General features: G+C 37.4%; 1 protein-coding gene across 1 annotated transcript; it reads left to right on the forward strand.

Annotated features, from left to right (window-relative positions):
- The first annotated feature begins 375 nt into the window (after positions 1-375).
- Positions 376-24962, forward strand: LOC136983441 (pyrethroid hydrolase Ces2a-like). The gene is made up of 10 exons (XM_067280178.1): positions 376-688; positions 14528-14668; positions 14851-15001; positions 15235-15420; positions 15491-15684; positions 16859-17021; positions 19346-19539; positions 19659-19818; positions 24115-24244; positions 24312-24962. Exons 1-10 carry the CDS (start codon positions 494-496, stop codon positions 24679-24681), a joined length of 1884 nt encoding a protein of 627 aa, XP_067136279.1. The 5' UTR covers positions 376-493; the 3' UTR covers positions 24682-24962.

Raw genomic sequence — 24962 nt, forward strand, 5'->3', positions numbered from 1 at the left:
ACAGGTACAGGTACTGTACGTTTGTATTTTGGTCGAGACGTTGGGTTCGAGAGATCATTAAATCTTACAAGAAAAAAGTCATTAAATCTTTAAGGTGTTTTCTCCGACACAACTAGCATCTTTACGTCGGGACGTTGAGCAAAAAGGAAATGAATCATTCTATGTTGTAACGTTTCTTGCATTGGATTCACTTTCGTTCCGTCGTAAGAAAGATCGCGCCGCGACGAAAGGTGGACGGAAAGGGTTTATTTTGGATAAGCGCCCGACCGCTAACGAGGCGGAAGCGGGCAAGGCGGGCGGGTGGAGACCGCCGCCGCTTCCGGGGAGGCGCCCCGCTCGGCTTCCCGTTGCGTCACGTCCGGCGGCCGGCCGGAAGTCGCCCGCCGCCCACCTTCCGGCGCTTCGACCGGGAGTCGGCGCGCCGGCGGTCGTCCGCGATCGATATAAAGGTCCGAGGCCGACGGCGACGGGAGCATCGTCGACGGTCGACAGGATGCTGGCGCGGCCGTCGGTGGCGCTTCTCTGGTTTATGTGGCCCGCCTGCCTGGCCCAGACCCTACGGCCCATCGTTAACCTGCCGCAGGGTGCTCTCAGGGGGACGGTCCTCAAGACCTCCAACGGAAGGGACTTCTACGCCTTTCAGGGCATCCCCTACGCCACGCCTCCCATCGGAATATTTCGATTCAAGGTAAGTCCGGAATTCGTCTTTGAACTTCGCGGGTAAAAGAATCCAACCGGAAGAACGGCCCAAGACGACCCGGAAGTTGTTTCCGACGGAGTTGAAAACGGAAGTTACTCCGTTTCGATTTCGATTTTCTGAAACGCCGCGCCAGCGCTCGTCTTCGACCCGGAAGTGATTCGTTTTGCCCTAAGATAATCCGGTAAAACAGAAAAATAAAAAGAAATTTCGGAGAATCGAATCATCGGAAAATAGACTAGAAATAGTAAACTTCGTTAACTTCCGTCCTCGAGGATTTTACTTCCGCCTTACAGTCAGACAATTTTCTTGAAGTGGAATTAATCGATTAGTTTTTTTGCCCTAAGCGGTTCGAAAGATGCATGTTTTAAGACATATCTTCGCCTTGTTAGACTATTAGGAAGCGATTTTATTAAATTAATCGGCGAGAATTTATTTTAAAAAGTAATTAGTGCGGCGAAGTATAACAGGTTAAAATGAAACGGGCATTTGCAGATGTACTGCAACACGCTACGTCTGTAAATAGGTTAAATTTCCTACACGGAATTATCGGGGGCATCTGGAAAAATGCTCTGGAAACAATTCGAACGAAAGGAATAGTAAAGTACAGTACATACTAAGTGAGAATGGCTTCTGTTGCGGGCCAGTTCTTTCATTTGTTTCACCCAAATTACATTTTAATTGTCCTATTAATGGTTTTTATTCGGTTGAAAATTGTATTCCCACGACGATACTTTTTCTATTTGGAAAAGTCGGAGTTCGGTCACGTAGTCCTCCAACCGGGAAAAGAATAATCTTCTTACCGGAGCGACCGTCGAATATTAATATATTTGTTTTTTCCAGCACTCTATTGTTGATTTTTGTATTGTTTTTATCTCGTGTTCTAAACTCGTTGCCCGCACGATTCGGAACAGACGTTCGACTATTGGCTCCTTTACCGACGTCATCGTCATTTAGTGTCATCAACTTTTCTCCTCGTTTCCCTCCATAACCTATTAATTTACGGTGGATAAAGTGTGCTGCCGTAGTCTTATAATTACGTTAATTTTGCGTAAATAGCGAATGAAAGAATCGCGGAAAAGTATCGTACTGATAACTTTTAAGTTCATAAAGATATATCCATTAAAATATAGGTTACAAGATTGATAAATGTAACGATAGTGTCGTTCAGCGACTACCTATTGTCGGTAACACTTATGAGATTAGGGAGAAAAATATTCTTGGAAACTTCACAATTGCTGGTTTGTATAACAAATAACGAAGATAAAGTTACGTGATAAAATTATTCGTGGTTTTGTTACGATCGACAAATATAGATTTGGAAATAGTTTCTCCAGAGCCGTGGGACGGGATTGGTTAGAATTACGTCATTTTTTCACGGTTGAGGATCTCGTATTAACCGTTCTTGTTGTAGCGTATCCCGATAACAATCGACGAGGAAACGGTTCCACCTTTTCGAGACTTTTGCCAAGTTTTATTTTCGTTCTCATCCAACGGATGTTTTCCACTTTTTCAAACACCTTTTATTAAAGTGATACTTCAGTTTTTATATAAAATCTCCGAAATTAACCTCTCTCTTCGTCGGAAAGGTAATTGGCAAATAAATTGGAAATGTAAAATATATTACAGATCTGATCGACGGAAAAGTACCACCCCTTATCAGCCTTCCGTTGTCTGATTTAACGTTACGAATGTTCTGACGAGAGTAAGAAATCCCCCCCGATTTTTGGCTCAGCCTCCCCTCCGACACATTAGTTTCGGTGGCCGGGTCCCGCGGACACACTAGTTCTTCCGTCCTTTTGTGCAGTCGCCCGTTTTACCGGAAACACCACTGTTGTTGCCTTCGGGAACATCCTCTTTCCGTTTCTCGCGCTTTTTATTCGTCCGCTCTCCCAAGGACTCCGCCGCCCGACTGAAAAGAAGGGTGAGCATTTTTTACACCACTTCCGAGTCGAATTACCGTCTTAGACACGAAAGAAAACGATTCTCCGAGAAGGTAACTCGAAACAATTTCTTTCATCTGACTGCAACTTTAAAATATTAGCCAATAGAGGTGGGAGATTGTGACAGAACCGTTATTGCTCCAGAGCCACAACAACTAAAATGATTTTCTTCAGAATGAAATGGAAGTGAAGTTAATAATACAGAACAGTTAGTTTTTCATTTCGGCGCCTTTCGGTTTGTTCTTTCACTTATATAGCTATTGCTTCGAGGAAAACATGCTGAAAATACTTGGTGTGAGTATTTTCTTTTACTGGAGAAGGATGAAAACTTATAATTTGCTACACGTAAAATGTCTCTCGATTGATATTACGTTAAAAATGTTGAGTAATTCTGGATGACAGTCGTGTGGTGAAGGCTCTTGCTAAGAGATTATAGCCTAAACTATATTATATATGAAGTGAACTAGCAATATAATTATATTCTCGCAGTACGCTGTAACTCTATCAATTAAGAGGTTACCTCTTTAACATGGCAGGATGCGAGCTTCATAAGTTATGCTTGGTTTGTATCAGTTTAGTAATGGCAATCGTACCTAATGTGTGGATAAACTACGATCTCTTATTTGATTGCACTGGGCAAAAAGGCATCGAACTAGCAGCAGTCTATAGTCATCGTGCAACGTATGAAAGTGACACCGTAAACTCATAAATATGTCACAATTAACACCAAAACGGTGTTCCCAAACTGAAAGAACAATTTCGCATTCTAATCTCACATACTTCAAAGTAGTATTTGTTTCGTATTTCTTCGTTGTAAACTTAGTCGCAGTTATAAATCCTGTGAAAATACCAAGAAACAATCAAGACGATTTAACTTTAAGGTAAATTTACTTGTTAATTTAATTTATATCATTTAATACAATATCAGACAATACACAAAAGTTATACAGTATTTTATAAGACGATTAGATAACTTGTACACTTTTTCATTTTATTTATCTTCTTTGTATCTTCGGGGAAAGTTGTTATCCGCGGATCTTCCCTTTCCATTTTCCAAATGAGTGACGTTATCTGGATCAGTGGTACGCAAAACCATTGGTCGCCACCCCAAAGAGGTCACAGGAAAAATTTTTCGGTAGCAAAAAAATATTACAAAATAATATAATGACATAAAAACGGAATTAATCAAGTCTCACACTACGCTATTATTAGATAATTTAAACTAAAATGTTTTATAATTAATTGACTTTGTGTGTACAGTACGTCTCTAAACTGCCATATTGTATTTAAGTATAGGTCTATTATTCCTTCTTTTTCGCTACATATTTTATACTTTATTTCAGGAAACAATACTAAATTTTCTTATCAGAGTGGAAGAATTTATAATCCCCGCCAAGGTCGAGGCTTTTTTAATAATATAGTCCTTTACGCGTGTTGATATATAGATATCAGTTTGACGTCTGAAAAATTATCAACGAAATAAACTAAAAAAACTTTAGTATTAATAAATTTCTGCTTATTTACTAAAATATCGTAAATCTGCCATTTGTTTTATTTTTAAAATACGCAGTTCGGGATCGAACAGTGGTCTAGAAAGGACAATCGAGCGTTGTTATAACAGGAACCCAATACCCATCTGTTGAAAGTAAGAGATAAAGGAGTTATACGTGACTCTTATCAAGGACGTTCCGCTTCGTATCTTCGTGCCAGTGTTCCGCAAAATCTCTTTTTATTATTATTTTTTCCCACTTTTTTTTTGTTTTTTTAGACTACCCTCATTTCAACCTTGAAAGTAGAGAAACTGATTTCTCAAAATTTATTTTATTCTTTCCAAGTTCGTTAGATATTCACCGACTCTGTTTGTTCTTATAGAGGAAGTTCAATACGTTATTAAAACTTGTGTATATAAAATGAAAAGACTGTGAAAGGGAATTGATGCGCCTTCTGAAAAAGTTGTTATTTCTTTTTTTTCAGTTGTAAATAAATGTCAAGAATATAAAATTAACATTTATATTATTTTACATTTTACTTGTAACCTATTGTTTTTATTAAACCCATTTCTTATCAAATCTAACAAAATAAGACGTTAGTGTTTGACAATTTATGTTTCTCATCAGCGAATTCTGCAGCTAATGTCTTTGTTTATTTATCGAAAACTAATTTAAAAGTTAAGTTTGTTTCTTCAAACAATAGGCAATGTAATTTAAAACATTCCATTAGACAATAATGGTTATAATAATTTCCATACTTTCTGTTTTTAATAAATGAATTAAAGTAAAAGTTAGCATAGAACTTAAAAGACACCTTCAACTGTTTAAAAATAACGATATTATTTATTCAAAGCTGTATTTTAATTATTTTAGTATCTTCGCAACACGTTAATCTTTCAGTAAAGTATACGTGTAATTACCATACACGTATACTTTAATGAAAGATTAACGCTATCCATTTTCAATTCCTCCCCCAAAAAAAAGAAACCCGTACGCTTACGATAGGCATATTCGAGAATTCCTAGAATAGGTTAATATAAATAATTTAATATATTAAAAAGATTTTTTAAAAAACCTCATGCTTTTCGAGATCTGGGTTTCGGGCCACCCCCTATTATATTCATCAATATAATGTACTTACACATACACAATTACATTCTACATTTGGAGTGAGGATGATAACGGGCCCACCCCCTAAAATATCATTAAAGTTTCAGCCTTATAATTTAATTAGAAGTGGATGAAATCTGTGTTGTAAGATTCGAGGACACCGTACAAAAGAGAGTTAAATAAAAGCGTTTAAATAAAATTAAAACACAGCGATAAGTCATCGTATAAAAGTAGGCACTTACCGAGCGAATAATTCATTTTTGCAACAATGTATTTTTACGGCATTTATGGTCATTGACCCGATCGATTACGAAATTACGACGAGCATTTTGACTCTCCACAATAAAATTTAATTTATCGTACATATTTTATAGCTGGGTTTAGAGTTACGTTACGTTTATAAAAAGCCTACGATCTTAATATTACTAAACGTAATCAAGTATTCGACGTCTTCCAATAGTTTTAATAAATATTGGAATGAATTTTGGCAAAATTTTAAATATATTTGATACTTATTCGCCGGCGATAGAATAGAAATCACAATTATCGAGAGAGTCTTTAAGACGTAATATATTCGCGAAAAAGTCTTCTTAAAGGAAACTTTTTGTACCGTAAAATACATCTGTTCCTAAACAAAACTTGTGTTTTCTTTCCTTAAAGAATTTTTCTGCATGAATAATGGAATGGCTCGGTTTTGTGTGTTGGCATCTAAAATAAAAAGGAGTCTTTCCAAGTTAAAACTTGTCGGATCTTTTAAAAACACGAGAGATTTATTTATTCCGTTTCAAAGAAAACGGAATATCTTACTTGTTGCTTATATTTATGTTCTGTGTTTATTTATTAAAATATTTATTCAGAATACGTAAACGAAATATAGAAGGTAACTTTATTCGTCTATGGAATAAGTAATAATTAAATTCAAATGATAATTAACAATGTAATGAGATGTAATTAAGAACTCGAATAAGTTTACGTCTTTGCAAGTTATAAAACAATACCTTAAATTGACAAATTTAACGAGAAAAACTTCAAAGATTCCGTTAATTTAACAAAGACTTTATTATTACGTGTCAGAATAGATGCATCGTTTCTGTCAGACGAACTTATTTTAATATTCTGAAACGTATTTGTTCTAATTGGGTTTTATTTCCATATTTGTTAATAATTTATTGTTGCCACATTTGGAGTCTGATCATTTATAATTAACTTATAATAATTATAAAACATTCGTTACTTTATGTTCCGCATTTCGCGGCATTTTGTAATTACCGAAGAGGTTCTTCTCCCCGTATAATTTTACAATACGATTAGTTACTATCAGCTATTAAGTATGACACATATTATTAGCATCTTTAGAGATATTTCCGTAAGTTTGTCTGTCCGAGAAAGTATTAGAAAATTTACGAATTGCAAATGTAAAAGTTTTGCGTGGATCGACGAATCGATTTCGTCACGACCTAAATGTCGTAATCGGAAGTTGTTATCGGTTTTATACAATGCTTATATGTCGTTGTAACGCCACGCATCCGACCTATTGTAGGTCGCGACGCGTTGCGACGCGTCGCGCCCAGTTTCTTCGAAATCGATTCCCCGATTGTTTCATAGTTCATTACGTGTTAACGAGTATATAGTTTAATGCAGATATTGGCCTATCAATTTTATCATTATTACCTAATATAAGTAAGTAATTTGGATGGAATCGAGAACTGTTTCGCGTGGTAAATCGAAACGATCTTAATCGAACACTTTAATACAATTGATCAGATCGATTCTGTATTTATGTAGTTTTGTTGTATTTTTTTCACAGTAGCGTAGCGAGGGGGATGCAAGGGGGTGTATCATGCACCAAATGGTCTCCAAGACAAACTACATGTGTTTCTGGAGGGGGAAGAGGGGCGCCAATAAAGTCTCGGGCGCCAGTAATGCCCCGGGCGCCAGTTATGTTCGCTACGCCACTGTCTTTAGGCATTTCGAGAGAATATTGGAATTCAGACAAAAGGATCTAATTCTGCTGGTATTTCGATATTGTTTAATAAATTTAAAAATTGAAAAATTACGGATAGAGAAAGAAATTTTGAATGAAGGGACTTTTATGTTTCGGATGCATTGATTTATTACGACCTACTTAATATCGAATTGTTGTATACATTCGAATATTTCATTAATATTTTTTATTGTTTAAAAATGGTTACAATAATGGCGGCATTATGCTTGAATAACTATTTTCTTACTGGTACGTAAAAGCTTTCGATATACAATTTTGTAATGGCGTGTCGCAATCTGCCCTCCTACCGTAACCTTTTAATCTACGTTCGATGTTACTAGGAGTTTCCTAATTTGTATCATTACGTCAGTACGGTACGCTTACAGCGTAATATTGGCGTAGATTTAACACTGAAAGAGGGAATTTGCACCGTCCGACGTATCTAAGTATGGAAAATAAAGAAAGGGTTTCGTCAAACGTATTTAGACAAAAACAAAGGAAAACCTTTGGATAGTTGTTGGGAGAAAAGCATTGCAATGTCGTCGTGTTGCCGGAAAACATTGTTTAGAATACAAGAAAAACACTTCTTTATTTTGATTTACGTTTAGTTTCTGTCGCTGAGCGATTCAAGTTTTGATCGAAGAGAGTAATTTATTCACGAAAAGTTTGTTACTTCTTTTCCTGGTTTTTAAATATGCAAATGCGTTTTTGTTCTATTTCCAGCCATTCGATATTCGCTCGGATGTCCCTTATACAAATCCACAACTTCGATCGAAGATTCGCTTTTTCATTTTAACTGTTTATACTTAGATTAGGCTACGTGTTATATTTTAGAAATTGAATACGTTAAATACTATATTTATGCCAATTTAAATCATTTCTTACGCCGTCGTGTTATTACGGGAAAGATAATTCTTATTTTTATTTATTTATTTCCTATCGAAATATGGATACCGAAACGTGTTCTACATCATGCTTATTTGAAGTTATTTGGTTATCAATGATTAAATCAAATAATTCGGTTATTAATTATCCGTAGTATTCTCGTATCTGACATTATCCAATTACTTAACACCTAAGGATTTTAATGTATTTCGACATTTAATTGTCGAATCCTTGCGGATATTATTAATTCCGCTTTGGGCATCGCGGTTTCTTGCTTCCTTACGTACAGATAATTTTGGTATTCGTTCTGTGTTAATAAATACATTCGTTCGGTTGTTGCATTATTCGCCGGGCAGCCAAACATAAAGTAATTTTATATATTTTTTCCACTTTATATATCAGTTTTCCACAGAAAGTCCTCCCGAGATGCATTCCTCCTCGACAGTGTCGCATAGTCACAAGTTATAGACCAGTTACTAAACATATCTTTAATAATATTGAATATTGTAAAGGTGTCGATAAATTAATCTTTATAGACTAGATGCTAGTCTTGTTTTGATACTCCGTAGTATCTTCCAGCAATACACACAGTTCTATGAAAGATAATTACTTGATTAAGATAATCTCTCGTCCTCCGGAAACCGAATCGTAGCGATTTTCTATTGTTTGTTTTAATCCGACACTTAAAATTCCCCCGTTGTTTTATTGGCCAAACGTTTTCTAATTACTGCATACTTTTCTATTTTTATCCGTTTTTGTAAATGGTATCTGTCGTTAACCTTTTAACGATTTTCCATTTCCTTCTATTCCCTCGCAATTAATATTATTCTAAGTTAACTTATTCGACTAGCGGATTTTTCCATTACTTTCTCTTGTTTCTCGTCTATCACCGCATCTTCTCCGCCTTATCAATTTATTGCTTCACATTTATTATCTTGTTAATAAAAGAGCGAAATACGTGAAATGAATTTATCCGCATTGCTTAAAATCTTTATTTATTTTCATTACTTGCGTTATTTATATAAATAACTTCAACCAAAACAAATATTTTTACAAACCTCAACTCTCCTTTATAATTAGCACGGAACTTCGAACTCGAAACTCGCTAAAGAAATTAAATTCTACTTTGTATAAAACGTAACTTTGGCTTAAGCGATAGTGTTAATTTAATCGACATTAATTAATTTTAATTAATAAACGAATAAAAGTTACTCGAAGACTTAATTTCTGGTTATTACAGGCATCTACTTAAATTACCTTCATTATCATTAATTTAGTAATATAACAAAGTGTAATAGTACAATAGACAAGCGATACGAGATGGGCGGGACGGGAATTCCATTTAACGTTCGGAGAGAGAAAGAATAACCAAAAAATAAATAAATAAATAACCGACGAATAGATAACGCCTTTTCTTCGACGAAACGGTCATCCCCGGCACAATTTTCGTCCTTCCTTTGGAAAAAGAAGAATTCCGTTTGACACGTTATTATTAAGAATCATCGGACGACCTTCGCCAGTGCCCCGTACGTCGTTTACTTTATTTTTTAAGTGGAAAGTCTAAATAGTAAATTGCAGTGGATTAGAGGGTAGAAGACCAAAGCATTTCCGAGTTCAATTCCCCGGGCGGAGGTAATTAATCTTGCTTATCTAATAATTTGTCCAGTGGACGTAATTCGGTCAATAGGGGATTCCATCGAGCGCATCCACGTCCTACGTCTGACCGGATAAAGGAGAGGAGTAGTTTCTCCACCCCAGTTAGAAACACGCGGCTAAACGATACCTCGTTCGTCGTCGCACCTATTTACAGTTCCACGCCTCAGTTTGTTTAAAGATAACGACTTCGGCGAGACTAGTGGTAGCGTGTGTTTGGTTTTTAAATATTATCGCACCGCGCCAATAAGAGGCCCTAATAGCGGCTAAACGATTACGAAACGTCGTCACTTCCGTTTCCGTTTTGGCGGTAAACCGAAGTAGAAAAGCGCGAGGCCGGTGGTGGAAGGCGAGAAGAGAGGGAGACACTTAAGGGGTGGAATCGAATTCCATTTCCGGGTTAAACGGCGCATTCCTCTTACGGATCGTCCGTTAAAAATCGGTGCGGAGTAGACGGGACGATAAGAAAGAAAAGGGGGAGATAACATTAAAGAGAGCTCTCGACCCGGCACGCCAGCGGCCGTCCGCTTCCTCTCCACGCCATTAACGACGAAATCGCGATTAACGATCGGCGGAAACGGTCCCGGGTGAAGGATGGCGACTGGTGACGCGGTCCTTCCTCCGGCCGGGATCAACGCTCGACCGAAATTCCCTCCCTCCTCCCACGTTTTCATCCGATCCGGAAACGACCACTCTTTCCATAGAATCGCCGGGAAACGGCCTTCCGCTCTCCCAAATCCATCCATCTACCTCTTGGGTTTACCGCGGACAAAGGAAAACACGGGTTCGGGCGGAGGGATCCGTCGCCGCTCCTCGTCCTTCGCTTAATTATAGCCGATCGATGGTGGCACGGAAGAAAAATGGAACGTTGGAGTTCCTTTCCCTTCCAATCCCGGTCAAAACTTTTTGAAAAACGACTCCAAAACACGTCGTAGCATTCGTCCACCCCATCCACTTTGGGGCTTGTACACGACGTAATTTTAAGTCGATAATCGTTCGGCGTGTCTCGTCCGAGATCGATCGAAGATGTAATTTCCCCCAACATCCGAAGGTTTTATTTTCTTTGGATCCAAAACCAAAACGAGTTTTAGCCATAAGCGTTTTTATCGTTTCGAGCTGCATTCGTTCCGGTCGGAGGTTCCGTTTCGTCACAATACGCCGAGACGTCCACTCTCTCCGTTCTTCGCGTGGTAAGTCGGGCGTAACCAATTAGACACTTTGCATAAGTGCGACGATCGAGCAAATTACTCGGGTAATCTGTCGCCGACAAAAGAGGAACGTTCTCTCCGAACGACTTATTAACTTTATAATAGGCTTACCCGATGAAGTGACGGACGGTTAAACGATTAAATTCGACTTCTGCATTTCTTAACCGCTACATTCCCGCCAGTTTTAATAATAATAGCGTATTTAACAAAATTGTTCTCCCATCGCAAAAGTAACGACGTTTTGACTTTTTCGGATAAATAGAGAGGTTGAGGCCGAAGTTTTAAACGCGAAAACGTGTACGTCCGACGTTCGGCGCCGCTTTCTTGTAAGCCTAGAAGTTTGACAATGGCGTTTGGAAAGTCAGTGGAATCGTGCTCGACACTCCAAACACCATTGTCAAACTTCTAGACTTATAGGAAAGCGGCGCTGAACGTCGGACGTACACGTTTTCGCGTTTAAAACTTCGGCCTCAACCTCGCTATTATTACTCGAACTCCATTAAAAGCTCTTTAAATTCTATATACGGATTTTCGTAACTTGTAAACTCTACAAACTTTGCCTTTGTTACAATAATCATTTATAGGATCTTTGATCTTATTTCAGGAGGAAAAAACTGTACTTACAGAAAAAAAGAAAAAAATATATATATATATATATAATACAAGCAAACGATGAGTGGATGATGTAATTTGTCAGAACAACGACTAATTAAACAATAAAAGTAGGCGGAGACGATCCACTTTAACTCTTGGAACAATTATCGCTGACAGAATTACATTTATATATAGATATGTACAGTACCGACCTTCGGAACTCCACTCTAAAAAATCTCGCACGAGTTGCTTAACTTTTCCGGCAATATTTAAAACTGCGTGTTGCGCAATCTGTTATAATATCTTATTTAAAAAAGAAAATTTTTATATTTTTAATTAGGCCTATTATAAAGTGGCAAAAAATTTACTTTTGAGGGTGGGGATGAGTTATATTAAAATTGTAAATACTAATAACCCTACTCGAAATATAACACACGACCCCCCTGTATTTCCCCAACCCGCTGACCTTTAACCACCAAATTTAATAGCATCAATACACCCTTAATACACAATCCTCCCTGCAAAATTTTAAAAATTTTCGACTAAATGCACGGGAGTTATTAAGCTTCAAAGTGAATGAACATAGTCGTGTCTCACACACGTATTAATTTAACATCCACACATACAGAAAAAACGCCCGAATGTTTTTACGTTTCAAGGTTTCCTGGATACAAAAGTGTGGGGGAGTCATTTTATTTGAACGATCGCTATACATTCTCTCTGTTGTATGTAACAGAGACGAGAAAATAAAATGAATATCGCTTCCGTGTTTTATTGACATTATAAAAGACATTAGAACTTGGTGTATGTTAAGACTGAGCGAATGCTTGTGTCATTGACGCCACCTCTCTTTACGTAAGCTTGGAAATGGCCCAACAGTGGCCAAGCGGTTCCGTTCTCTGAACAATGACAGTTCCGTCGTGGGTTTGCGCCTGGCCAGGACGGGCGGGCTACACGGAGTTTTCTGGGTTTTCTCCATGTCTGTAACGCCTGAATAGGGGCCGGTTATCCTTAAAAGCCCTTCTGGGAGGCATTATCCCCCACTCCTCGCGTATGGCAAAGCAATAAACTTCGACCGGCTCATCGGATACTAACATCACAGCTCCAACGGAGAAACAATGCCAAACGGGCTGATCCTCCGTACGAACCATGAGAATGGAGAATAGAATAGAGCTTGGAAACTAAGGAATTTAGAGAAGAATGCGTTTTAAAGGTTGTCTGATAAATCGGTGACGAGCAAGCGATGGAGGCTCGAGGATTCCTTTTTGGGACTTTATTCCAAGCCTTTGTTCCTCGTCAACTCGGGGGACGATTGCGGACCCTTTCCTAATTCCTCGCCTTCAATTATCGAACGGAATTATCGAAGGAAGAGAAGGGAAAAAAGAAGAGAATGGGCTACCGAAATGATTGGGGAAGGCCGAGTCTATTTTTAGAAGTGATTGGAATGCGGAAAAGATTTACGGATTATAGCAGTCGAGAAGAGGATTAACGTCGTCGGATTCTCTAATTTGTTTTAAATAAATAAATATTTATTATAAATTATCGCTTCCCATCGGAGGAGGAAGAAAATACTGCGCCTTCCACCCAAACACAAAAACTCTTTCTTCCGTAAAAGCAGATTTTTCTTTAAGAATTTTCGGGCGGAAAATCCTTCGGAATTTTTAACGAATTCTTCGACAGGAAGGAGAGAAACTTTCGACTGGAAGAGAAAGAAAAGGAAACGGAAATTCCCGATAAACCAATAGTTAGCCGTCGACGAAATGACGTCTTCCGGATAACGTCGAATTCGACGTTAGGAAGAGAAGCGGCTAAGATTGCCGAGTTAATCGAACCGAACGATTCGTTACTTCCGATTTATAACTTTCGATTGTCCAGCTTTACGAACAGTTTCAATACAGTTAATATTTTTCTGAATTTTTTACTTTCTAAGATTAGCTTTCGATCTTTTACGCTCGTTGTATACATTAAACGTATCGCCAGTCGTATGGGTGAGCATTGTTTATTTTGGCTAAATTGGAGAGGGATAACGTGGAATCGGGTTCCAGGGTAATTCGAAATCGATTTCGGATTACCGGAAGGTAACTGTAAGAGGTACTTCCAACCCCCTCCGTTAGAACTTCGTCTTTGTGAAGAAACCATCGCTGCTGACTCCCCGGAGAACTCCTCTCGGAAAAGAAAGGACGAAGGAACGAATGAGAATATTTCGAGAGAAACGGACGGAATAATGATTAACCGTCGGGAGGTTGAGTTTAATATCGATTATCGAAAACCGAGAATAACTGGGTCGATCGAAGGCATCTGAATACCGAGACCGAAGTGCTTAGTCCGAATCCTTTGTCTTTATGTATGCGTGTATATAAGCGTACGCGGCGGTTAGACTCGTTCATCCGCGTAACCGATTTCCTCTTCTTTCTGGTCAATCGTCTACGCCGGAGGCCCAACAGAGAAACCGGAGAAACGGACCATTTTCCATGGAAATTCGGAAAATTAACGGCAGAAAATGAAGAAAAAGGCGCCTGACGTTATCGTCCGATCGCTATCTACCTACCTCTTTTTTTTGTATCTGGTCCGATTTTTATGTGAAACGCCAATTGCTCTCTTAGCGGATACCTCATTTCCTGTTAGGATGGAATCTGCTGTTTCTTTCGGATGTCTCTACCTTTATTGTAAGGAAATTCCTCCGATATCCTTTCTTTTCCGAAACTTCGAACGGAAGGGAAGGAGACGTCTCTTAATTTCTCTCGTCTTACAATTTACAATACAATGGAAACTCGCAGACCGCGGCCGGAGGCCCTTTTCGGTTGTCCCCAGATTCCTTTAATTAACGAATGACGAGATCGTTTCCTAATAACGTCTGTCTGTAGTTTTATCTATCTTTAATTAAACACTCCGAACGAAGATAACGATTTATCTCGGACGGATCGACGTCACTTTAAAGTAATAAATATCGAATCTTCCGACAGGAACCCATTCCTCACGCCGGATGGGGAGGAATTCTGGACGCCGTCCGGTTCAGGTCGGAATGTCCTCAGTACGACTTTCGAGGTCATCGGACGGGAGACGAAGATTGCCTTTACGTCAACGTCTACACTCCCGCTCTTCCCGTAAGTTCTCCTTTTAGGTAATTATTCCGGTGTACGGAGGGACCGTTTTCGACCTCCGCCCTTCGAAAATAGCGGACCGGTGGGAGGACGATACGTCCCGCGGGTCTTACCCGATTTTCGACGGCGGACGACGAGCGCGGATTTCCCTACCGCTTCACCCAACCTCTCCGCCGACGTTTCAGGTAACGACGAGAAGATCCGTCACTTATCCCGTCATGCTGTGGATTCACGGGCGAAACTACGATTCCGGATCCGGAAACCTGTACGGAGCTGAAAACCTGATGGACAAAGGAGTGATCCTGGTCACTTTTAACTACAGGATCGGAGTGTTAGGTAAGAAAGTCCCGCAAATGTCTAATTACGTAAACATCCGCAACTTCGATAATTCCATGGGAATACAGTCGACCGGATCTTTAGAATTTTTTGCTGCTGTTTAAGTAAAATCGAGTTGTTGTACATCAATTATCGTGTAATAGTAATTTTAAGTCTTCTTTATTTCGATTTACGTTTATCTATCTTCCGGAACGAACGTGAAAGTAATGGCATCGAGGTCTTCCGTCTTTCAGGATTCTTGAGCACGGGAGATTTCGAATCACCCGGTAATTACGGTCTTCTCGACCAGAAACTGGCCATCGGCTGGGTGTTCAACAACATCGCCAAATTCGGCGGCGACGCCAACGCCGTCACCCTTTTCGGCCAAGGAAGCGGAGCGGCCAGTATCCTTCTGCACTTGCTCTCCCCTTCTCGTCAAGGTACGTTTCTGGTCGTTCGTCGCTTCTCCGTCCGACGACGTCGCGATTAATTTTGTCTCTCGTTGTACAGTCGGAATGTTTCACAGAGTGATTCTACAGAGCGGATCTCCTCTCTGCGATTGGGCCATTCAGGACGATCCCGAGAAATACGCCGTCACCCTGGCCGAAAAACTGGGATGTGACACCCGCAACTCGATGTACATTGTCAAGTGCCTGAAGGAACAGTCTACCGACGCCATCATTCACGCCCAACAAGAATTGAAGGTAAGTCGAACTTGTATCCATTCGTATTACCCATTCTTTTCAATTTCTGTTTCGTATCTCTACGTGTAAGACCTGGATAGAGATACATGAGATATCAAAGTTGAAATAATTGGTAAATCTGTGCCGAAAGTCTGTTATTCGATCCACAACTTATACCAAATCCTCTTCACTTATACCAAAAAGTATACAAAATTTCAGATATAATACGAAAAAGTTAATAAAGTGCATTGGTTAACGAACGTGTACGATTATAATCTCGTAAGAAACTCTACTAGTGAAAGAAGAGAATCGTCTTGTGTATTCGTGGAAAGTGCTTTTTCAAATAAGAACGTTAAATATTTGACGAAGAGAGAATACAAAGCAAAAGTTAATAATCTATAAAATAACTGATAAGCATTAAAAACAAATAGAAAATAACCTCGGTAAAATTACCGACACTTACGAAATAGGAATGCATTACCGGTAAATCAGGTAAAAATAATGGAGAAGAAATGATTTTTTGAAGCCAAATATTTATTTCTACACACTTACACTTATATTTATGAGGTTATATATTAAACACAAAGTAGTGTCAAATGTTTTTTAACCGTAAAAATAGTTTAAACCATTTATCTTTTAAATTATTACATTGCAGTTTTGCAATATTTAAAGAATTCTATTACAAAACTATGATAGAAAGTTTGGCAATTTGCTTGTTTATCCGTAACGCCTAGAGAACACTAGTAATTTTTGTTGACAAGATAGAACACATTTAATTGAATGTGAGTACTGGCACTGACAACTTTTTAATCACTGAAACTAAAATTTAAATTCTCTCTAACTGTTTATGTCTGTTTGTCTGTCCTTCATTAATCTCGAGAAAGGAGTTAGATAGACGAAACTAGAGACCAGTTATGGAAAGGTTACGATCCGGAAGCCCGATTAACTATATACGAGCTTCCGGCGATGATCGGAGTGACTCTCTTGTTAACAGGAAAAGTATGATATACAGGGGCAAGACTACTAAAATCTTAAGCTATAATGTGGTTCTAGATCGTTAAACTTCGTTTATTCTTTACTACGGGAACAATATTAATTACTAGTAATTAAATTTGAAACGATAAAATCCTAAAACTTAGTTTTCGAAATGTGAAGGAAATTATATAATAACGATTCATTCTGTTTAATTTTTCAGACATTTGGCGATTTTCCGGTGGGAGCGGCTCCCGTTTTGGACAAAAATAGTACTTACAGATTCCTCCCGGACCATCCGGAAGTGCTTCTCCAAATGGGCAACTTTCATCCCGTTCCTCTCATGGCGGGTGTAAATAGAGACGAAGGAGCTTTTTTCTACCCTCGTAAGTTAACTTTTCGGATCGTCGCATCATTAGGAACTAAGTTTAAGCATTGTATTGTGTTATAAACTTGATATAGGCCTATATAATATTTATGTAAGTATTTAAACCTAGAACTAAAACGCACAGCAATTTCATACAGAGACACCTTGAAGAATTGTAGAGAATTACATTGTTCAAATGTTTTAACTGTTTTCGGAATGAATCCGAACCCGTTATTTAAATCAGATTTTTTCTCGTATATCTAATTTAATTAACCTCAGACAAATTCTTGCTACTTCGTGTTCTTTCCCAAGAAAATCCGAATTAAAATAATAGAAATTAGCCTCTTTCGTAGTTTTAGTACAACTTTTTATTTTCCTTCGACTTGCTTCGGCAGAAATGTCACCTCGAGTGGTTCTTTATCGGTAACAAAATCAGAATTATTAAACTGCAATTTGAATAAATTGTAGGCCTATAAATTCCCATGTTATCCGTCGGTATTTTCTTAATCTCGAGAACGGAGTTAGATAAAAAGGAGACCAGATGTGAAAATCTTAGTGGTAGAAGGCCCTGGTTAACTATATACGGACTTTTGATGCAAACCGGAAGTCACGTTATTTCAATTCAAAAATTTTCTCCTGAAAGGTGTTAGATAGATGACTGGCACGACTCTATTGATAACAGGAAAAGTATGATGTACAGGGGCAAGATACTACTAATTTGAGGTGGAGAACATATATTATAACAAAGATAGAAGTCAAATACAGTACAAATATCTTAAGCAAATATTAGCAGAACAGATAGGATGTCCAGAGTATCACTTCCAGGCACCAGGTATCTTATTTTGTTTCGAAATTTAAAAAGAAGTAGGCAAATTGTAAGGAAGAAAAGAATACGTTCATTTCGAAAAATAAAAGCTAGGTAGAGACACTACTTCTTTGCAGATAAGCTCCTACAACAGAATCTGGTACGACAGATAAGGAAAGTGTAGTAAAACCTCGACAGCTATTCCACTGTGTTATATTTTTTGGCACAGGGGATGGGTTGTTCTTGCTCCATTGTATGTCGTCGGGGAAATCTACACTCCTTATTAGTTCAAGTTAGCGAGAGTTTACTGTACACTTGCGAGACACACACGACACATACTTAAAAGCACACAAGTACTACGAGGTTAAAAAATAAAGAAAAAAAACGCTATGTTTTAATTATAATCTTATTATTCACCTAAATCTGTAATTGAAAATAGTTATTTTCGAAACAAGTGCTTTCAAATAGTCTAAAACATTCGTCGATGGAAACAAAACTTTGAACTGTCGTTAACGTAAACCGAGTAATGAATGGGTTAAATCCGGAATGGATAAGATAGGAGAATGCTTTATTACAATACGAAAATACTTGTATCGAAACAAAAGTAATTAAGGCAATCGATAACGATTTTAATTCCGGTAGTATAATGTCTGCGTATGGAAGTCGTGGAATTAAATGTAAGAAATCCTCTTTGCCTGTAAATTAATAAATTCTCTTGTAAAATGTAGGACCACTCGATTAAAACCGGATGGAAAATAATTGATTGTAAAATTATTCCGTAAATGTAACTGTCAATTATTGTTAAAAATGAATTAAATTCGCAGGCTGAACAATAACATTTTATATACATTGATATAATATTTGATACTGTTACGGAATAGATCTCTTATTGTGCAGTAATCGTTACAATGAGCATGGAGTATGATTGTGGGAATTTACGATAAGGATAGTAACTAATAAATCGATACACTTTTCAAAATATTAACCTCTTTACTGGCAACATTCCTTTGCCAATAAAACTGCTACAATTATTAGTATAAACTTGGATTTATCCCAACTACCCTTCTATAAATATAGATGTAACGAATTCAGAATTAAAACAGGCATTGACTCGAGTAGAAAAAACAGTGATTAAAGAATTATAAGTTACAGAGAAGAATATAATCGGTGCAACATGCAAACGTCCTATTATATCCTGGAATAATTCACTTCTCACGTTGTAATGGTTCATGCATTGAATTCTAAATTAATGATTGAATATATCAGATTTTATGGGAATTTTCTCAATTTCGGTTTAACACAAGCCAGAGTTTGTAGAACTTTCAATAACTAATTATAATCTATTCGAAAAAATTAGCATATTTTTTGTCTTTCATTACTACACATTCACGAATTAAACCGAATTTTCGGTCGGTAATTATTTAGAAACGAATCCCTTTGGTTGCTTATTTTATTTAAATACACTTCAATTACTTGGTTTTTCTACCCCATAATTTTGATAGTAAGCGGGTCTAATCGTTTCTAGTATTCTTTGGCAGTCATCTTCTATAAATACAAAGAAGAAATTCGATCGTCGTCCGACTTTCTTCAACAGAAGTTTCTTCCCCTTTTCTTGGAGGCCGCTACCAACTTCAGGAGGAACGTCGAAGAAGTAGTTCAAGAGCTGATGTACAATTATTTTGGAGGGCTGAACCCCACGAATTCCACGCAAATCTTACGGCCGTTTATCAACGTAAGACTGATCTTTCTCTTCCAAAGCGCTCATTTCATAAAAATATTAAATTCGAAACAAATTTTGTTCTGGCGACTTTAAAATAATAATAATATAACACTAATGAATCGTCTTTACAGATGTCGACGGACGGAATGTACGTGTCTTGCATGGACAAAACTCTTCAACTATACTCGAGATTGGAAACTCGAACCTTTATGTACTCCTTCCAATACAAGGGAACAAACAGTTTTGCCACTCTTAACCAAGATGGAATCTTCGTTCCTCCCGTGGAAACAGGTGAGTACCCTACTACTTCATAAAATTATTTTCGGAAATCATTGTTGCGCGATCGTATAAAACCCGCATTACAAGTTACAATGGAAAATTAGAAAACGAGACCAAATATGACACGATTAACTTTCGGTTCGTAGTTCTTCCAGTCATTACTTTCCCGGTTGTTATACACAACAGAAGGAAAATATGGCGATCGATCAAAACAGACACCCCCAAGTTTATGACATTTTGGATTCAGGACACCTTTAAACGTCGAGAAATGCAAAAAAAATTGGGGTTTTTTCTGTACGTATGGATGTTAGAGTTGATGCTGAATAAAACATCAACGATTGTGTTAGACTGAAATATAATCTCTCTCATTACAAACCATGAGAGAGTTTGACTACATCTATTAGGCTAATTATTACAATATATACAATCTAATATTTGTTAAAGGTAGAACAATAATTAATCTTTCTAATTGTCTATTCTTTATGATTAGAAAAGGGCGAGACAAATTTACGACATTTTTTCCCCTTAATCGGGTATTGTTTATATTTATATCACTATATTGTAAATATGTTATGGTATGCTAGCTAATTCTAGTCGACTTTCGTGGGCATAATGTTCGTATAAAATAGAAGAAATCGATTTACTGAATGTATATTAAGTAGAAAGCTTGTTCATTTCGAAATTTACCGTAATGACCGCTTTATTACAGAAGTATAAAGCTATATTAATAAAAAAAGGGAACATAAAATCCTGTACGATTGATCTAAAAGCGAAAAATCTACGAATATCTAATGTTGTAATACGTGTAAAGTAAATTGTATAACGTATAGCCTATACGTGAATTCGTGGATACTATGGACAATTATAACTGTTATTTGCACCTTGTTTGTATTATATAGAGTTGGATAATGTTGCATCTCCTCCCCTGTGAAAACTGGTTGCAATAATATATTGTAAGTTATTATTAAAGCATTATCTCCTTGAACTAATAGATAATTATATTAAACAGCCATGAATTTTGCTTTACATCTCAATATACAATGTATTGACTACAAAATACGAAAACATTTTCATCACGGAGAAAAGTTCTTCGACTAATTATATCCAATTAATTAAATTGCTTGATTACAAGGTTTTTCAAAACGATCGTAGGAGTTAGTAAAAATCGCTATGACTTAAACTTATAACATGATGATGTCACTGATGACATACCTAATTATTTTTGTGTTTTTGTACACTGAACAGGGATGAAGATTGAATAAAATATGTTCGAAATGCATTGGTACTTTTAATAAAGTGTTAAGGAACCAAGTGGGTCTAAAATATGTAGCTGGATAATAATAATAATTAGGCTTACTTTATATGAAGTTCACAGAATTGTATGGTTTTGCAAAATTAAGATTTAATAATTACAGGCGTGAATGCAATAATAACAGCGATTCAACTTCTGTTCGGAAATTTATTAATGTAATGGCACTATAAGTGTTACTATTAGCTTCTTAAGCAAGGATACACGCACACAGTTTACGTTTACTTAATTAAAAGCCATTTTATTAAGTTGCCACAGTAAAGTTCGTTACTCTTACCTTCTTCTAATTCTTGAGAGAAAGGGCAAAACTCGCGAAGAGATAAACCTGTAACAAAATCACACACACAAAGTTTATTTGCAACTAACTATACAGTAAATACATCCATACATGAATTTTGAATACAGATAGCAAATCTTCTTCCTTGACGTGACTTCTGTAATGCCACGTGGAATGCCGTATTCTCGTCGGAGTTTTCAGGTTCACCACCATTTATAATTCTTCTCGCGAATATATTATGGAATTCAGTCCGATAACACTGATTCTCTCGGCTCCACCTTGGTTCGAAACTCCTCCGAACTTCGATGCAATGGGAATCCCGCCACTTACCTCCAGCAAACTGGATAAATCAAGCGAACACGTTAATCTCTTTGTTTTCGGAAGGACATTAGACTTAGTCTTCAGACCACGTTTACGCTAGGAAACGTGCTTAAAAATTAGTAAATATGTTCAACTGTTAATTTAGAGAAATGATGGTTCATAGAAACTATGGGTGTAATGTCAATACATGCCAGCTAAAATAATATCGATTAATGAAAACATATTCATGCGATCAATCAGCATTAGTTTTATTATCTGACACTTCCGTTATAATCAATTTTTAACAATGGGATAAATGATAACTAATAATAGAAAACAAACTGTATAACAATTTATTAAATTTTCATATGAATTTCTATGAAATGTAACCTAGTTTCAATCGATTCCTTTACCCCTGTCCATAACAATTAACTTTATTGGAACATATCAGATCCATACAGATATTTCACAAAATATACTAACACCTAAAAGGAATAAATGTTTAAGTAATTTACGCTATATATACCTATTATATTTTATAATTTTCACGTTTTCTTTCCTTTCTTTTCTTTTTCATTTCAACTTTACTATACATTATTTGATTAATGTAACCCTTGGTGCCAAGATGGCGCTCGTCTCTGATTCCAGTAAGGAAACAGTGGGCGCACGTTCTAACCTAATCTAACCTATTCTAATAATTTGGTCGCTAATAATTATGGTAATTTATTAGAATAGGTTAGGTTAGGTTAGAACGTGCGCCCACTGTTTCCTTGCTGGAATCAGAGACGAGCGCCATCTTGGCACCAAGGGTTACATTAACTATATTTTTAAATGATCATTTTTCATTTTTTAATTGAATTTCAAAAATAATTTTAATGAAAGTAATTCTTCAATGATTTTTAAATTGAGTACTTAAATAGAACTTAATTAGCACTTAATTTTCAGCTTAATTCCAATTCATTCTGCTGCCAGCTTAATACGAATGGAAAGTTAAACGAGCGCATTGTAGATTAAGTATATTAAATTAATTTTGTATTTTAATTAAGATTTATTTGTGTTTGAGTCCACCACTAATGCCATTATCATGCAGTGTGAAAGGAAGTAACAATTTAACTAAGTTCGCTGTTTTAATCTATTCTAAACGGAACAGTAGTTAAAAGCGTTTAACTGTAAACATGTTTATTTCTAAATAAGTTTAACTTTTCAAGTGTAAACGTAGTATTACAGTTACGATAAGAACGAAAGCAGTACAGTCTACTCTATCGGAGCAGACAATAGTCTGGAAGATAACAATAGTAATCGGAGCTCTTGCTCCGCAAGCATGTATTGGTATGAATTAAATATAAACATTTGTCGGGCTAACATCTCTCCCAAAACAATGGGAGAGATGTCAGCATGTGCAGGAAGATTACGGGAAAAAACATAAATTGAGACTATGTAACCACATGCAGTTCACTGCCATTACTAAAATTCTGGTTAGAAGTTGAACTGCATTGTAGTTTGTATCCCCAGATTAGGTATTTAATATTATTAGTTAAAAGCAACGTGTTATTATTAAACAGTATACGTTTAATGATACTGTTAATCGTAGTCAAAATTTGATGTACCGGAAGGATAAATTGATTTTCTCTTTAAATTTCAGCTTTTTTAATAATTTAGAATCGACTTCTAAGCAGGAAAAAAATAGATTTCGGTTTCTCAAGCGAATATTTGTGTGAGTAACAAGGTGACGATTCTCGGACCGTTCCTATTTATCGTCTACAGTATCTAAATTAATGTCTGGAGTAAATACGGATATATTTATTTTTTATTTGTACTCTGGTATTTATTTGAAAAAGCCTTGGCCCACGATACAGAATAAATTGAATCGAATGCTGGTCGTATTGTACTATTATGCAGATGACAGGAATAACCCGTTCTAACGGAAACATTCGAGATAGAATTGAATAATTTCACAAATACCCGCCTGTTTACAATGAAATACGCTAAAAATTTATAGAAAACTGTGTTATTTTTATGCATTATTTAAGATAAAATACGGCATATTTAACTTGGGCCCTTCCCCAATTTAAATTATTCATAGAGCTTGCAAATTACGTATATGTTTGAATTTGTGTTAATACGGTTTGTTTATATATATTACAAAGGAAAAGAAAGTAACCCTCTGTTACAGTTCGGGAGTGTTCAACGTTGCCAGATGTATGTACAATAATTTTCATTTAATGCTGTTTTTCTTTATTAATCAATTTGTATTGATTAATAAAGAAATTCTTGTCATATTATGGAATCGCTTGGTAGCGATGATTCAAATGACCAGAATAAAAAACGCAGACAAGAAAGGCATTTTGCATTTTGTTGATCGTAGCGTTTAGATTTAGTTTTAAAAGTGTCGGGAAGTAATTTTTAAAAATATTTTTGGTAGGAGTGTCGAACGGAGACGAACTCTTCTACCTCTTCAACTTGCACCTGGGCGGGATTCGACCTCACTCTCACTTGGACAACCTGATCACCAATCGAGTGCTGACTCTGTGGACGGATTTCTGCAAGTTCGGGTAAGAGCTTTTCTTTCGTTGCGTTCGAGTGCGTTTAACGCAGACGATGACCGGGTGGATTTTACAGGAAAGCGCCGCAGTTCGTCAACTACGAGTACCCAAAATGGGAGAACTTCCGACCCGATAGGAAAGCCTACTACAGGATAGGTCGCAGCCTGACCGTCGATCTGGACTATCGTTCGCGAGCCGTCGACCTGTGGCTTCGGAGGCTACCCGAAATCTCGGCCGCCGACAATCCCACCAGCAGCCCCCATACGCAGTTGCCGGGGGTGGAACCCTTCTATCGGACTCTGGCCTGGGCCATGGTTGCCATTTGCGTGGCCCTCCTGGTGCTGGTGGTGGTGCTGTTGGCCATTCTCTACAACCAGAAGAAGAGCCAGAGCTTCAAGGCCAACCACGAGAATCAATCGGGCATGTCCGCCTCCACCCTATACTGAAGGTGCCTCCGGTCCAACGTCTTCCGGTCGCCCGTCCGTCGACGACTCCCCCTCGGAGCGGCGACTCGGCATCGAACCAGAGAGAGACCGGGAGGATGGATCGAAACGTGTCGTTTATACGTAAGTCGTCATAGCCCATCCGCGTGTGCAGGAAAGCGGCGCGTCCTTGAATCCTGGGCTTGGCATCGAATCTCCCGCGACGATCGGCCCTCGAATAAGCACGCGCCAAAATTCAACACACATTTGTAAATATTTCTTACCAATAAAAAGTCGTTTCATTA

This window comes from Centruroides vittatus, unplaced genomic scaffold, assembly GCF_030686945.1.
Source record: "Centruroides vittatus isolate TY-2023 unplaced genomic scaffold, ASM3068694v2 contig_882, whole genome shotgun sequence".
In the NCBI taxonomy this organism is placed as follows: domain Eukaryota; kingdom Metazoa; phylum Arthropoda; class Arachnida; order Scorpiones; family Buthidae; genus Centruroides; species Centruroides vittatus.